Below are 17,280 nucleotides of genomic sequence, written 5' to 3'. Positions count from 1 at the left end.
CGCTCCGATGCGACGTGCCTAAGTGCCGTCTACAAGCCGCCACTAGCGCCTCTACGCCCACGCCCTCACCGGCGAGGGTGTTTTTGGTAGAGACAAGTGGCATAAGGCTTGGGACCACCACATATGACTATGTGGCACTTTATCCTCTTTGGCTCTTTTTGGAATGTACATTGTTCCAAGTGATATATAAATGCTTTTAAAGTTTGCTCCACTTTCTATGTGGGACTATTTATGAAGCATTTATTGTCATTCTCACATTTGTCATTTTAAAACATATCTTGATGAAATTAATGCTCATAATTTCCAACAGTAACTGCACCCGGTCAATTGTGCCGACTTCAAACCATTATAAAAAAAAGTATTTGAATACTAACATTTCATATAGATATTGTATGCTTTTTTAACTGTTGTCTTGATCGACATTTCGTTTCGGTAGGCCCTCGGATTGGTCATGTGTTTGTGTTGTGTCTTCTAGTTTTTGAGTACTTTAGTGTGACTTTCTCCTTGCTAATTAGTGCGTTGGTTCGTGTTTGTTATTTATTTTTCTCACAAATTTTCGTCTCTAATTTATATTTTTTTTAGTAGCGAATAGTCAAATTTCTTTTGAGATGTTTAATAATCAAAAATAATTAATTTAAATAAATAATACATAAATTAATTTAACTTTCAAATTTCTCAACACAAATTAAATTTATAAATAGATAATACGTTATCGGAAAAAAATTTAAATCGACAGAGTAAAGTGCATTGATATACATTATAGTAAGTTATTTTTTTAACTCTTACAAATCATTGATTAATCAAATGTTATAAGAATTATACACTAAAAAGTTATAACACAAATGAGTTCTTAACAGTAGTACTTTAACAAATAATAAATAGATAAAATATAAAAAAGTACAATAAAGTAAAATAAGTTTAGAGTTCTTATGTGTGAAATATTATAGTCAGATATAATATCATTTATAATTATTGAACATTTTATAATTGAAAAAAAATTATATTAATTATCTTTAACATATCTATGAATATTTACAATCTAAATATTTTATATACTTTCTCGCATTTTAAACAAAAAATTTATTTATTTTATAAAAACTAATATTAAATACATGTATATCATAATATTTTTAAAATTTATTTATTAGTTGGCTTTAGTTCATTAAAATTATCATTTTCTGAATTGTTAAAAATCTAAAATGTATATTCTAATAAAACCCGTGTAATTCACAGGTAATTTACCTAGTTCATTTCAATCTCAATGAATATCATGTAAAACCTAAAAGCTAAAAGGACATTACCAAGACTCAGAAAATCAAAAAGGTATGAACAAAAAACACCATTTGTCGTTCTTTAAAACCATCAAAGTAACTAGTTACTCATTCTTTCAAATTGAAAGTTTCAATTTTTTAATTATAGTTTGAATGAACCAGAACAATCTTGGGTGAAAATTGTCCCGTAACTACAAGAACAAATATGTCAATAGCACAACCACATAATCGTTCCAAGAAATCTTTGGTAACAATCGCACCATTTTTTTTTGGAGTCAAAGCATTACTTTCTTATTTATCCAAAAAACAATCAGTACATCCGATCCGAAGATCCAGGAAACTAAGTCATATCTCGCTATGATAACTAACTAGCTATTGCATGGGATTTAAGTTTGTTGTTCAAACAATCGCACCATTCTTTTAACCTCTTCTCCCTCTGTTGAATGGCTATCCGCCCAGGCCACTTACTACTACTCTGATGATAATAAAGATGTATTAGGCGATGCATGTGACTGTGGCGACCCTCTCAGAAATGGTTTTTAATCTGAGTCAACAGAAGACCAAATGTGTTAAAGATTGAAAATAATTGAACACAAAGAGGAAATCGATTGAAGAAGAAATCAATGAAGGATGAGACGAAAAACAAATGTTGATGGAGAACGATGGATTTTGTTCAAAATGAAGCCATAATGAAGCAAAAACAATTGAAGATGAACATGATTCTTCTTTTAGAATTGGAATTTGAAGGAAAACGGATACCCCTTTTGAACGTTTCAAAAGTTTACAATTTTTAATAACTTAAAACTATTTTGATTAATTATTTAAGTTAATACTAATATTATAGATATTAATAAAAATAATGTAATATGGACAAAATAATATTAATAATTATGCTTTGATAGTTTTTTGGCTTTGTAAGTTGGTGTGTTTTTGTTTTAGTCCCTAAATTTTTTTGTTTTTGAATTAATCCCCGAATATTAAATCATTTTGGTTTTAGTCCTTAAAGTCAAAATTTGTCAGAAATTTACAGATTTTAACTTTAAGGACTAAAATCAAAAGACTATTTAAGCCTAATAATTAATATGACATGAAAATAAAAGTGATTAATATGGATCTGTCAAATCATCGGTATATGTGTCATGTCATTAAAATTAGTCTCAAATTAGAAAGAGACTAAAATAAATTAAGTTAAATAAGAAACTAAAATTTCGGTGTTTAAAATGAGGCATAATCAAAAGTTAATTGGTCCAGTAATTTGGCGATAGACTTGATATGGAGGACCACAATTCGATTTCTGCAACTGTGATTAAAAGGAGATTGGAACCACTTAATGTCAAAACTCGCATCGGACCAGATTAGTTGGTCCAGTGGGCCGGATACTAGTAGTGAAAACAAAAAATCTAAAAAAACTTGGGATCAAAACTAAAAAAAGTAAAATTGAAAGACTAAAATTACAATTAAACTAAATTAAAATGATCAAACAAGTTTTAATTCATTTTATTATTAAAAAAAATCTTAAAATTAATTTATAAAACAATTTTCAAAATTAAAACAAAATTCAACCAAACATGGCATTAATTTTTTGTTTACATAAATCACAACTCCTAATTTTAGAGAAAGTAAACCATGCCCATTCTACACTACCATCCATTATTCAAACTTCTCCCAAAAATAAACATCAGACAAAATCAACTTACACAAATCATGCTTAACCATCCAAAAAATGCTTCCTTTTTTAGATAACAAATTCGGTTACAATTTTGACCTCTAATTCCTCACACAACATATGTATAAATACATAACATACAAACCCATAACTCAACAGCAACTCCAAAACACACCAACTTGGTTTTGGAGTTTCTCAAATTAAATAAAGAGAAAAACAATTAAAAAACAAACATGGGTTTGAGAAACTCCTATGTTCTGTGCATGGCACTTATGTTGTCTTTCTCTTCAATTAACTGTTTTGACATAACAAAAATTCTAGGACAAAACCCAGAATTCTCCACTTTCAACAAATACCTAACGGAAACCAAGTTGGCTGAACAAATCAACGCTGCTAAAGCCGTTACAGTTCTCGCCCTCGATAATACCGATATCGCTCCTCTCGCTGGTAAATCACTCGACGCCATTAAAACCGTTATTGGGACCCACATTGTAACCGATTTCTACGATGAGAAGAAACTCGTTGAAGCCATTGGAAGCCATGCAGAATTGGCTACACTTTCACCGGCTTCCGGCTTAGCCGCTAAGATCTACGTGGCACTTATTAATGAAGGTGAGGTGGCATTTAGTTCCGCTGTTGCGGGTTCAACTTTTGATACTAAGCTTGTTAAAACCGTTACGACCGAAGCTGGAGTCGTATCGGTTCTTCAGGTTACGCAACCTATTGTTAAGGTTGCTGATTCAGCTCCGGCGTTATCAACGCCGGTGCTTGCTTCCGGTGCTGCTGCCAAGGTTGCTTCACCCACCGCGTCTGTTGAGGCACCTAAGAGTCAGGCTGCTGGTGCACCTGCTCCTAGTGCTTCTTCTCGTACCACCTTTGGGTTTATTGGTGTTGTCATGGCTTTTGCTTCCATTTTTGTTTCTTTGTAAGCGTGATGTTGATGGATTTCTAGGGAAGAAGTGATTTGATATTAATTGAAAGGGATAATTAACTCTGATGAGTTGATTTTTGTTGTAACACAGAAGAAAAAATTATAGTAACAGTGTTGATTTGTGTTTGTGGAATTCATTTGTTCAGATTGAAGATAATATACTCTTCTCTTATCTCTTACTTTATTTTTTTTTAAATATATTTATGTGGATTTCTTTTACAAGCTTAATTTTCAAAGATTAATTTGAATGTGAGTGAAAAGTTTATGATAGAGAATTATAATGAAATAAATAATTTTGATATTAAATTAGAAATCAAATTTATGCATCTAGAATTTTGTTTAACTTTTAGAAACCGAAATTGATGAACATGAAAATTTGAATTTAAACGTAGAATATGAAGATTTGAGATTTTAATCTACGAGGTACAAGAGAATACACAATAATTATGTGCACCATATAACCCTATGTGGCATTGAGTAAGTCACTCCAGAAAAAATCTAAATCAACACTACTTTTAAATTGGTTAAATTTACGACTTTATTAAAAAAATTAATTTGATGGCTTCATCTTAAGAAAAATTCTTTCTCGACGCATCATCCTCTAGCAAACTTAGAGTAGGGCCCGAAAGGCCCCCACTGTGAAGGCAACTTTGTATTACTCCTACTAAATAACAAAATAAGGAGAATATATACTAGTTCATCCACTCTATATATAAAAGAGATGTGCTATTCTTACATTGCACTGTTATTCTTGCGCTGCAATATTTATACACTATATTTACACTGTAGAAATATCGATGTCAAGATTGATGATGAAGATCACGCGCTTTTTTTGTTGTGTGCTTTTCTCAAGTCACATGCTCACTTCAAGAAACTATCCTATGTGGAAGAGAGCCCATGAATTTTGAATAAGTTCAATCAGCCTTGTATTCTAAGTATTTGAACAGACAAAAGGAGCACAAGCCATCTTCAACTTGCGAAGGCTTGTCGGAGGAAAATTTCACAGAGAGAGATGTCAAGTTTGACAAGAAGAAGGGTAAAAGTTAGCAGAAGTCTTATAGTGGTCATGCATCTGATATTCGATGTTATCATTGTAAAAAGGAGGGTCATACAAGAAAAGTTTGCCCTAAACATCTTAAAGATCATGGAGGTAAGGATAATTCAACGTTGTCATTATTCAAGATGATTTTAACTCATCTGATGTTCTTGTGGTTTCAAGCAGAGACTCAAGTAAAGAGTGGATTATGGATTCAACTTGCACTTGGCACATGATTCCAAACAAATACTTGTTCGAGAAACTATGTGATCAAAATGGTGGATTTGTATTGCTGTGAAACAATAAAGCTTGCAAGATTGTAGGTGTTGGATCTGTGAGATTCAAGATTTGTGATGAGTCAATAAGGTTGTTTACTAAAGTCAGGTATGTACCTGATTTGAAGAGAAATTTGACTTCTCTTGGTGAATTTGACAGTAAATGATATATTTTTTAAGGAGAGAAAAGTATCCTAAGAGTTATGAAGGGGTTGAAGGAAGTCTTGAGAGCCGTGAAGAAACAAGGCTTGTATACCCTTGAGGTTGAAGTTGTAAGTGATTGTGCAGATGTTGCATCGATGAAACCTTTGTCGAAGACATAAATTTGGCGCATGAGATTGAGCCATGTTAGTGAAAGGTGTCTAGTCGAATTGGGGAAATAAAATTAGCTTGGTGGAGACAAAGTCGAAAAGCTGAAATTTTTTGAACCCAGTTTACTAGGAAAATCTTGCAGATTGGAGTTTAATAAAGGCAAACAAAGAACACAAGGTTCCTTTGATTACATACATGCTGATCTTTGGGGGCTTGCGAGGTGTCCATCAAATTCAGGAGTAAGATATTTTCTATCCATAGTTGATGATTATTTCATAAAGATATGGGTATTTATTCAGAATACTAAGGATGAAACTTTTGAGAATTTCAAAAGTTGGAAGACTTTAGTCGAAAATCAGACTGGCATAAAGGTAAAGAAGTTGAGAACCGACAATGGGCTTGAATTTTGCAATGATGCGTTCATTAGTTTTTGTGTAGACTCTGGTATTGCAAGGAACAAAACTATTGCAGGTACTCCCCAACAAAATGGTTTGGCTGAAAGGTTTAATTGAACCATTTTGGAAAGAGTTAGATGAATGTTAGCTAGCGTTGGGTTAAAAAAGGTGTTTGGGACAGAGGTTGTTTCGACAACAATATATCTGATAGACAAATGTTCTTCGAATGCATAAGATATGAAGACACCTGAAGAAGTTTGGTCGAGACATCCACCGAATCTCGGCTAACTTAGAGTAGTTGGTTGCGTAGAATATGCTCACATTAGTTAAGACAAGGTCGAACGTAAAGCTCTGAGATGCATGTTCATGAGATACCCTAGAGAAGTCAAAGCTTATAGGTTATGCTGCCTAGAGCCATGTCACGTGAGATGTATCACTAGTCGAGATGTAGTTTTCAATGAAGCCGAGATGGATTTCAAGAAAAATGATGATGTTGGTCAAAGTACAGAGATACCTGAAGAAGAGCTGGAACGGAGAGATATTCTTATTGGCATATTATAGTGAGTGAAGTGATTTAACTATTAGTGGAGTTAAATAGATGTAAATTATTGACGCTAGACTTGGTAGGGAGGACCATGGTTCGATCCGCACAACTGCGATCGGGAGGGAGTTGGACCCACTTGATGCCAGAACCGACCTCCAAACTAGACTATACCGGGTGATGAGAAAAAAAACGGAGGGACCCACTTGATGCCATAACTAGGGGTGGCAAACGGGCATGCCCGCCCCGCAAAAGCCCGCGAAAATACGGGGCGGGGAGGGGCGGGCTTTTTTAAGAGTGCGGGTCTAAAACCTTGCCCCGCCCCGCAAAAAAGTGAGAGCGGGGCGGGAAAAGCCCGCGGACATTCAACTTTTTAGGCCTAAAAATAGTAAAATTCTATGAAAAAACAAATGCCCGCAAAAGCCCACAAAAAAACGGGGCGGGGCGGGGGAGACACATTAAAGAGAGCGGACCTAAAACCTTGTCCCGCCCCGCGAAAAAGTGCGGGTAAAACGGGCGTTCCCCGCGGGCCGGGCCCGTTTTGCCACCCCTAGCCATAACTGACCTCCAAACTGGATTATACTGGTGGTGATGAGAAAAAGAAACAAAGGGAGTAAAATTTAAGATCCTTTTTTATTTATAATAGTTTTAAAAAAATATTAAAAATATTTTTTCTTTTACACACTAGTTTTTTTCTCTGTACTATTTTTCTTTCAATTATATAAAAGAAATATTTAAGTCGGGCGAAGTATCTTTTCCTTTCAATAATTTTTCTTCTTCTAAAATTGTTTTATTTATAATTTATAATTTAATGATTCTTATGATATTATTTAAGTTCTCACCTAAAAAAACAACTTAAATTATAGGGTTAAATATGTTTTTGGTCCCTATAAAATTATGAAATTTTATTTTTAGTCCTTATTAAAAAAATAACATGTTTTGGTTCTCACAAAATTATTATGCATATAATTTTAGTCTCTACTGTTAAATCGATGTGTATTTTTGAATGATTATTTCACAGACAAGTTCAGAACACTATAAAAAGTTTTTCAAAAAAATAGGAACTCAAAATTTGATTTCTAAGTCGAGGTCTGCATTACTTTAATAATTATTTTTTAAATTTTAAAAAGTTCATATTTAATTTTTCTCATTTTAAAAAATTCTATAATTTGGTAAAGAAATAATTTATAGTATTCTAAACACGTATGAAAAATATTATAAAAAAATTTAAAAATTTAAGAATTATTAAACAGTTTTCAAAATTTTTAAAAATAACAGAGATTAAAACTTGATGCATAAAATTTTTGTAAGAACTAAAATATGTTATTTTTTATATGAACTAAAAACATACTTAAATCTAAATTATATGAGATTAAAAATACTACATTGTCTGTGTAAACTAATTTTATACTATTATTTAATAAAATTACAATATTAAATCATGTCATATCAAATATTTTAAAATTAAAAATATGATTTAACTATATACATATCTTAATTAGTTGACAGGAGTATAAAATAACTAATTTTTTCACGGTTTAAAAATATTTTATAGCAAATTTTTTTCTTAAATTATTTGCGATAAGAATAATCTTAATACAATAGGAATAATATCGACATTTTAAAAAGAGTTTATTATTCTTTTTCTATTTTATTTTTAAAGGAAACATATTATTCTTTCTTATCTTCAACGGAAACAACAGCTGTTCATGGATACAATTTTTTAAAAAATGACAAAATAGAACTTTTTTTGGACAAAAACAAATTAATTTTCTATAATAAAAAAAAAAAAACTCAATAAACTGAAGATAACCGCTAGAACAATAAACACTCGTAGTGTTTGTTGGAAGTGAGGTTCGGAAGCGAAAGCGAAGAGTAGTAGAATTAAAACCTTGAAACTAAAATCAGATTCGAAACTCAATTTCATTTCCCACGTGTGTGCACTTTCGCGCGTGTGCTTCGTTCCTATCGTCATGACTTCCATTTCCGGATCTCAATCGGGAGGCAAAATGGTTCGTCTCCGCCGTACCGCCGCCGCGAGAAACCGTACTCCGTACACCCGACCCGTTCCATCACCGTCTCAGCACCAGCATCAGCCTCAGCCTCAAAGCCCTAATTGGCTTTCGCGTTTCGTTATCTCTCCTACTCGTTTCATTGCTTCCGGTGCCGGGAAGATTTTGTCCTCTGTTTTGGATCTTGAATCTTCACCAGGTTCTTCCTCGTCGGCTACTTCTTCGTCGTCTTCTTCGTATGCTGATACCAACGCTGGTAATTCTTTCAATTATGCTCTTCTTTACCATGGAATTTTGTACCTGCAATACTAGGGTTTGGTACTCGAGTGTACTGAAATTCTGTATGTTTACTTTACTTTAGTTGTATTGTAGTTTATCTTAGTTTTGGACTTTTGGTAGATCTAATAGTTGAGTTATCTTGCAATTAGGATGTTCTGAAGTGCTTAATTGGATTTGAAAGAGACAAATTAGACTAATTTATTATGTGTTTTATGACATGGTTACACTTTCTTTGATTTTTTTTAAAAGAATATTAGTATCTTTTCGAATCGGATAGAGCCGTGGTATTCCCTCCTGAAAAACCTGTTGGCTTTTTGATTTTGCAGAGGAAGTTGGTGATCTTGATGATGTAAGTTACAGCCATTTTGAAGATGAGGTTGCATTAAACGAGGTGGGTTGTGTTGTGTGCTTTAGAGGAAAAATGCTTGTTTTTCTAATGCTAAGAAGTAGAAACTAGTAGATTTTGTATAGTTTTTTTTTTTAATTGTTTTTGGTGAGTTTGTTTTGCTTTGTTCTTTGCTTAGGACGTTGAACTGTTTTTCATTGTTTGATATTATGTGCATGTTAATTATCCGGCTTAGGCACTTACATGGATATTGCATAAACAGACATAATTCTTCATTTTTCCTTACATGACACGCTGTTGTTCTACTTTGGTAATTTTATAAGATTTCATTTTTTCAACCTATTCCTTTAAAATAGCAGACGGATCTGAGTCATCATTAAATTAAATTTTTTAGAAATGTATTGGCTTGTGAGTTGTGATAGTACTGTAGATTATGTTTCCATTCAGTAACAGGCAGTCTTGATCGGTCGTGTTATGTTTGGTTCCATCTATATTTTACATTTGACACTGGCATATCTGTTGAAAGGGTGGGACATCAGAACCTATTAATTTATCCGGGAAGGAGATCCAGCCATTAGCTGCAAATAGCCAAAGCAAGCATACCATTGAGCAGCTACTTATGCAGGAGTCATTCTCAAGGTACTGAAGAATTTATATTGATTTTAAATTTAACACTGGATCTTTCCTTTTATGTTTCATACTTTTTTGCTACCTTGTCTTATATTTTCGTTGAAATCATGCTTGATCTGCCTCTTTTGTAAAAAATGTAACTTCATCAACGCTAACACTAACCAGCAGTTAGATAAAAATGACACCATCGTGGTTTTAGGGGCGTCTAATAGTTTTTGTAGTGTTGAATTTAAAATTAGCAGTACTCTTTTGTTAGGCTTGAGCTAGCTTTTAAAGTTGAGTTAGGCCTAGGTTAATTCCTAAGATAGTATTAGAGTTTATCTTAATGTTATCTGGTGCTGTTATAAATTAGTGGATGGCTTAAGGCCAAAATTCCACCATATAAGCATCCTATTTTGGGCTATGACCGCCATGGCAGACCTTCCTTCACTAATTGCATATGGATTGGTGATTGGCATAAAATTCTCCAAACCGTTCCGCTCGGGCTACCATTTAACACCAATGCTATTGTGGCAATCGTATTTGTTCACACACTCTTGATGTCTTGCCTTAGGCGGCAGAGGCTGTGTTTAGATCCCTGTTACTGAGCCACCCACATTTTGTCCACGGCCGTGTTGCATATGTGTAGTCATAGCCACAAGGAGGCATTGTTATTAGGCTAGTTGCTACTGTCCTTGCTGTATATGTCCAGTCATAGGCACGAGAGTCTTTTGAGATCCCATATGGACTAGCGATATGGCCAAAGTATCTCTTGTAAGGCTTGGGTGATCCTGACCTATTGTGCTGTTTTTTGGGGTTTGGTTGAGTTAGGCCTACTACCCCTTATTTCAAGAGAAGACTGTCATTGGCTAAGTTTTAAAATTATTGCAAGACTTGACACTGACAGCAAATTTCCTACAACCGCATACAGCTCTTGTGATTTTAACCACGTACAACAGCACATATCATGAGTCTATACTGAATTTGCAGACCTTGAGCAATATGTTATGTGTGAATTATAGGGAATAGATTTGCTTTTATCATGTGGTTCACATTGTAGGAGTTTAAGGCTGCATGAACTGTTTCCTTTTGTTGTTCGAACTTCGAAATAAGATTCTCAATTAATGTAATATTTGATCAGGGAAGAAGGTGATAGGTTGATTAAAATAATAAGATCAAGAGTTGTGGATTCTCCTTCAAAAGACGATGCGGTTACGAGACCAAAGGATATATCCAACACGACTCTTGCAAGTGGTATTCTCTATATTCAGCACACAATTTTAACTTCGTACTTTTATCTCGTCATGGATTTTCAATTTTTTTTTCTTGGATATAGGCTCACCTGAACTCTGTAGCGCTGCTGTTATGGAGGCAAAGAAATGGCTGCTGGAAAAGAAGTCTGGAGTAGGTTCAAGTTCTGATTTAGGTTATGGAAGTCATAGTTTGAATTTGATTGCATTGCCACAAGTTAGTGACTCTCTATCTCTCTCTCTGAATTTATGGGGAAACATATAGTGATTTTTGTAAATTGTATATGCTATCTCCTCCTCTTTTCTTCCTTCTTCATTTAAGTATATATCTTGGCAATATGATTTGATGTTAATTGTTTGTTTTTATTTATATACCTGGCTGTTATGCAGGCTCCTGAAGATGAAGGATCACCCGTTGATGTGGCTAAGTCATATATGCGTGCACGCCCTCCATGGTCATCTCCTTCTGTAGACCATACTAAGCCTTCAGCACTGTCCGGAATTCAGCTTTTTAAAGAAGAAACACCACATCTATTTGGTGGCAATTCTACGGCTTCCTTGAATAAGGTGTCATTCAATGTGTTATTTATTTTGAATTTGAAATAATACATACATCATTTCAATTCTTATTTTCTTATGAGCTCTTTTTGCCTTCAAACTGGACTTTTCCTTTATCTTTTCGAATTCGTTACTGGAAATATAATTAGAGAATGGTCCTTACGTTTTAAACAGACATTGCTGTATGAAGAATAGGTAAACCAGAAACTTTATTATAATTGAAATTCATGAAGTTTCAATTTTGCAAACGAATTGTAATAGAGTACAAGGCAAATGAATACAAGGTAGAGAGAACAATATATAGATCATGGAAAGGATCTTTTTTATTTTAAAAAATGTTGACCACCATTTCTTTTGGTTGACTACGGAAAATATAGAAACTGAATTCGAAAAATGTTAATAATGTATGTGGGGATATCATGGTTCAAGCATGTTAACTGAGGGAAAGGATAATATTTTAAGGTTTGATTTTACAAGAGTTATTTTGCATTTAGGCCTGTTAAGATTATCTTTTAAATTTTAATTAGGATTAGAGGTCCAGTGTTAATAAAAATAAGGAATAGTACTAAGTCTTTTTATATACATACATAATATTAATAAAAAGTTATGTATTCTTTCTCTTCTTTACTTTCTTATCTAAAACCCTACGACTTCAATAATTCTTATTGCCAAAATCGTCTAGCAAGGTACAAATGAGGTTTTAAAGATACGCATAGAATGATACAATTTACAGATCAAATGATATTGAAAACAAAAAGAATATTTCTATTGATCTCAGTAACTTCTCTTGTCCAATGTGAGCTTTAAGAAGACAACAGTACACTAGGTAAGTTTGAGTGACTCTATCTCTCCCAGCTAATACCTTTTTTCGCCATCTACTCTAATGTTTCATGTACTTCTATTATATTTTCTATTACTCTATCCTCTCCTTTACTTACTATTGTTAGTATGTTATTCTGTTACAACTCCCCGTTCAGTATCCCTCCCTTCCCAAGTGTAATATCTCTAATATAATGCCTATCAAAGAAATTTTGGAAAGTATTGTCTATGCTTCAACTTTAGAAGACAACATAGCTCGGTTGAAAAAAAAAAAATTACATAATGTCTTAGTAAAAGTTTGAATGCTCTGAAATGTCATTTGTCAAGAAATACACGCACTGCCCCTAACAGTCACACCTCGGTCGTCATTAGGGGTGATTGAGTTACATTTCTCAATTTTTCTTATTAGTTGTTTCATATTTGCTGATACTCAAGAAAGTATTGTCTATGCTTGAACTTTAGAAAATAACATAGCTCGTTTGTAGAAAATAAATTACATGATATCTTAGTAGAATTTTGAATGCTCTGAAATGTCATTTGTCAAGAAAGTTACATGCATTGCTCCTATCAGTCATACCTCGGTCATCATTAGGGGTGATTGAGTTACGTTTTTCAATTTTTGTTATTAGTTGTTTCATATTTGCTGATACTCAAATGCAGTATAAAAGGGATTCCTCTGCCACCGGGTCATGGAGTATTCAGGATGAGATAAGAAGAGTTAGATCCAGGGCAACAGAGGAGATGCTTAGAACACTTCCTTCCTCAAAAATTGATTGGTCTGCATATGCTGTAGAGAATAAAAGTAATGTCAACTCATCTGCAATTGAAAATATTGGAACTAGTTTGGGAGATAAAGTACATAGTTTTACAAACTTAGTAGATACATCTGCAAACTTAACCAGGGGATTGGATTCTCATACCTCTCCAGGTACGATCCTGCTACTACAGGAATCTTTTTGGTTTATTCCGATAGTCAAACTTTTTAATATAAGGACCTATTTATTTATTTATTTATTCTTATTACCTATATAACCTCTTGAATGTTTCACACACACTTTTTTTTTTCTTGCCTATTTATTCTAACAACACAACCTATTGGATGTTTAACTTTTTTTTTTGGGTATGTCTTTCAGATTTGCAGAGTAAACTGGATAGGCGCCAACCTGAATCTGTGTTGCCTGATGCATCTAATATTATTCCTGAACAGAATCAGGTGCTCATATGAACTGTAGTTTATATAACAAGCACGTCTTTAGGGTCCCCTCTCCCTCTCCTTATAATACATCCAGGCTTGTTTAAGATTAACCTATTTTGTGTCTAACATATTTTTTATCCCATTTGTTTAGGGATTTGTAGCTGTTCAGAAAACCAAAGGTACAATTTTTTTAATTCGCTCACAACTGCGCTGAAACACCCTCCACAAATAAATTTTTAGGCCTGATATTGGCTTAAAGAATTAAAGATGCTTAATTTGTTTGTCAAATATATTTTAGAAGCAAAAACATTTTGTTAATTATCACTGCTTAGCTTGTGTAGTACTCAGAACAACTATAATTGGGCAATTTGACTGTGACACTGTTATTATTTAAATTAAAAGCTGAGAAGTATGATTTAACTAATTGCATGGATAACTCCATTGTTCTTTCTGTTGCCCCAATGTGACTAGAATGCTTGTTTATTCACATCAGATTAATTCCCTTGTCTCTTAGTAAAAGTCTTACTTGGCTTATAATTAACTTACATAGGTACCCAAGATGACTGCAAAGAATTAACTACAGTACTAAGAGACGGGTCCTCAGATAATATACACAGGTCAGTTTCTCAACAAAAAAAAAATCATTGACATTTTCTTGTTTGACTAATGGAGTAAAATTGCATTTGAGGTTCTTTATCTCCTATAATATTATAATTTGACTCATTGATCACATTTTTGACAATTCTTTAGGTAGATGAGAATGTTTTTTTGTTCCCCTACACCACACACCTTTTGTTCGTCGCTACTCTATTTGAAACTTATCACTACCCTGACAACCCCCCCCCAATGCTCCCCGTATTTTATTATTGTCATGTCATTAATCATGTTTTTGACAATTTCTTTAGGTTAATGAGAAATTTTTAGTTTCCCTTCATAAACCTTCATTTGGTGTTACTCTGTTTGAAATTTATCACTACCCTGACAACTCCACCCCAAAGCTTCCTTTATTTTATTATTGTCATGTCGTTTTTGTTTGGCTCACAAACTGAAAAATTAGCTAGACTAAATGACTGATACAAATTACAGTAATTTAACTACATTATGATGAGTTTAATCCTATGTTTGTGTATGGTACCAAGAGTCCCATGTACAAAGGTCTGATTTGGCTTTTGTGGAGGATATCTGGCCCTGTTTGGTTATATTATTTGTCTACTAATTTTAGCATTTTCTTTAATGTAATAGGGATGTTAATGGCATCAATGACACAAATGAGTCTACGCATCAATCAGACCCAGTTGAAGAAGCTAAGGAAGGTAGGGGTTTTTATTTCCTTTGGCCTCCTGTGGTTAGAGACTGCACCCGGTTGATGTTATGAGCTACTTGCAATTTATGTAGTCATGATTGTTGCTATTGCGAATTAGTGAGAAGTGTTCAGTGTGGCACTATGGACCCCAATGCATGCTAAGTGTTTTGTTTCATGATCCAGTAAATCAGCGATATCATTTCAAGTAATAGTAAAACTGAAGCTAAACTAAAATCATGCTGTATATGCAGCTTTTGTAATGGTTCTAGCTGAATATCTAGTAAAAAGAACCCTTAAACTTTCATGAACTTTTGCACTGCCTGACCATTGGAAGGCTCTGAGATTTCCCAATGTTTTGAGATTTGCTGGAGGGTTAGTACTGCATTTAGCTAAAAAGCAACTTCACTCAATGTCTTGTAGTATGCAATATATGCAAGGAGCTTCAGTTTTTTTAATTTCTGTAGTTTATGAGTTCAGGATTTATGTTTGGCCAAACAGAAAAGCCTCCAAATGGTGCTAGCTATTGGCAGTTCCTACAGCAGGCCTTTTATGCATAGTACTTTAGCTAGTACACAGTCCTCACATTTTAGGGTGAATATGATTAAATACAATATATATTTCATGGGTAAACATGTTATGCATTTTCTTAAGCAAGTGTTTGCGTATATTAGGTTAATAATGTAGCCAGATTTGCTATATCCCCGTCATTAGGTTTTGTTAATTTTTGTTTCTACTTTCTGTGCTCCTTAGTTTAAATACTTTATCCAATATTTTCAAATATTAGTTTCCTTCTTAAATGATCTTTTTTACGAGTGCAGTTTCAAAATCTAGATTACAAGACGGAAATCTTTCAGAATTCGAAGAGAAGGTTGAAGCAGAAGTTACATTAGCAAATGGATTCCCCTCTTCAGGTCCCAGGTAGGTGGTAATCAGGGTTCACATTATTTTCTTGATTAGTTTTTTTTTGGTAATCGTTCTGTACGGAAAACCTTTTTGTTTTAGGGAATGTTGGCAACATATTTTTTACTATTGAGTGAAAATAATGTGTGGACTCAACCTAATAAGAAATGGCTCTGACCATATAAGGGATTAGGAAGTGGGAGCCACAGTAATTGTTAAGATCCAAGTTAATTTTACATGTAATAAAAAGTTTGTTGCTAACCTTTTTTGAAACAAGGTTAGTTTTAGTTAACCAATGGAATGTAAAGTTGTGCTCTAAGTATTTTTTGTTGCTTTTATCATAGTACTTGGTCTCATTACCTATAGACAGATTCTCTTTCGGAAGTTTTACTTCTTCAATTACTAAATTTGGAACCAACAGCTTTTTATTGGCTTGAAAATCTCCCTGTCTTATCCTGTCTATCAAAATAGTTAATTAGTTCTGCAATTTTTCTGTTTGCTAGTGTCTATGCACGGAAGGTCACTCAGAACTCAAAAACATCGAATAACGAACCGAGTGCAGTCGATTCAAGTCAGGAGAGGATAGCTCAGGGTGTTCTTGAGCAAGGATCTACTGAGGTGCCTGAGGTGATTGTAGACGGTACTGTTGCTTCCAAAGATGACGGTGTTGCCACTGGTTCGCTGTCGCAGAACAGCTCCAGTGTACAGTACGAGGTTCAACAGAACATTTCTCAGGCAGGTTCAGAATCAGGTTTGGTAGCCACACCAACTAGTATTGCTAAACAAAAGGGTAAAAGATTGACCAGATACAACAGAAGGGGTAGCAAAGGTGTCAAATGATGCCAGTTGTAATTTGTATGTTAAATTGTAAGTCACTGTTAGCTTGAGAATAGGGATTATGCAGGCCATTTGTCGAGGTTAATAATGTTCACAAATGAGTCTACATCAACTTAGGCAGTATTTTTAGTTCAGTTGCTTCTTGTTCTTTGTTTGGTGACTACGTCAGCGGAAATCAAGCTAGGGAAATTGAATGTATTATCTGTAAAAATGGTTTAAGTAGAGACATGTAAGTTTTTCTTTTCCTGTTTAACTAATTGACATGGATCTGCATGCACAAACATGTGCAACCTGAATGGTAGAACTGGCCTTTGACAGTTAGGCTCCATGAGGCTCCTCCATCACAAGCCAACAAAGATGCAGGCATGGGCGGTTAGAAGATGCACCTTCACCGGGGTGACAGAAGGTATAAATGATAATAATATGTAAGGATGCTTGTTTGTGTGTGATGATAATAATGTGTAAGGTTGTTTGTATTTGTGTATTATGGCTAATGGTGGCTTGATTTAATTGTATTATTATTTTTTAGTTTTACATTATCATTCAATCAGATTTGTCCAAAGGGTTGTCTTAATAATGAGGATCCCCTCCTGATCTAGAGAGGTTTACTTGTCTGTTGAATTTTTTGTATCATTTATAATTTTCTCTTTTCCCTCTCCAAAGGGACATCTGAGAGATCCAAACTTTTGGCCAATAGAATGGAGAGTTCTTTTTAGTGTTAATTCTGGATCTTTAAGAGAAGGAG

At 33.9% G+C, this 17,280-nt stretch overlaps 2 protein-coding genes across 3 annotated transcripts; both read left to right on the top strand.

Moving 5' to 3' along the window:
- Positions 1-3,089: 3,089 nt before the first annotated feature.
- Positions 3,090-4,001, top strand: LOC131655053 (fasciclin-like arabinogalactan protein 14). Its single transcript, XM_058924957.1, has one exon. The coding sequence runs from the start codon at positions 3,171-3,173 to the stop codon at positions 3,864-3,866; it is 696 nt and encodes a 231-aa protein (XP_058780940.1). The 5' UTR covers positions 3,090-3,170; the 3' UTR covers positions 3,867-4,001.
- A 4,225-nt stretch (positions 4,002-8,226) lies between these two features.
- On the top strand, positions 8,227-17,149 carry LOC131660528 (protein KAKU4-like). 2 transcript variants are annotated; one of them, XM_058929780.1, is made up of 13 exons: positions 8,227-8,695; positions 9,045-9,109; positions 9,591-9,703; positions 10,815-10,924; positions 11,010-11,140; positions 11,314-11,490; positions 12,961-13,228; positions 13,434-13,513; positions 13,647-13,674; positions 14,046-14,112; positions 14,738-14,808; positions 15,617-15,716; positions 16,202-17,149. In XM_058929780.1, exons 1-13 carry the CDS (start codon positions 8,401-8,403, stop codon positions 16,536-16,538), a joined length of 1,842 nt encoding a protein of 613 aa, XP_058785763.1. In that variant the 5' UTR covers positions 8,227-8,400; the 3' UTR covers positions 16,539-17,149. The 2 variants fall into 2 exon arrangements, with proteins under 2 accessions (XP_058785763.1, XP_058785762.1); XM_058929779.1 differs by having other exon boundaries at positions 8,228-8,695; positions 10,815-10,927.
- Positions 17,150-17,280: the final 131 nt, after the last annotated feature.

The sequence above is a fragment of the Vicia villosa genome, linkage group LG3 (genome assembly GCF_029867415.1).
Source record: "Vicia villosa cultivar HV-30 ecotype Madison, WI linkage group LG3, Vvil1.0, whole genome shotgun sequence".
Classification (NCBI taxonomy): domain Eukaryota; kingdom Viridiplantae; phylum Streptophyta; class Magnoliopsida; order Fabales; family Fabaceae; genus Vicia; species Vicia villosa.
This window is presented reverse-complemented; position numbering and strand designations above follow the sequence as displayed.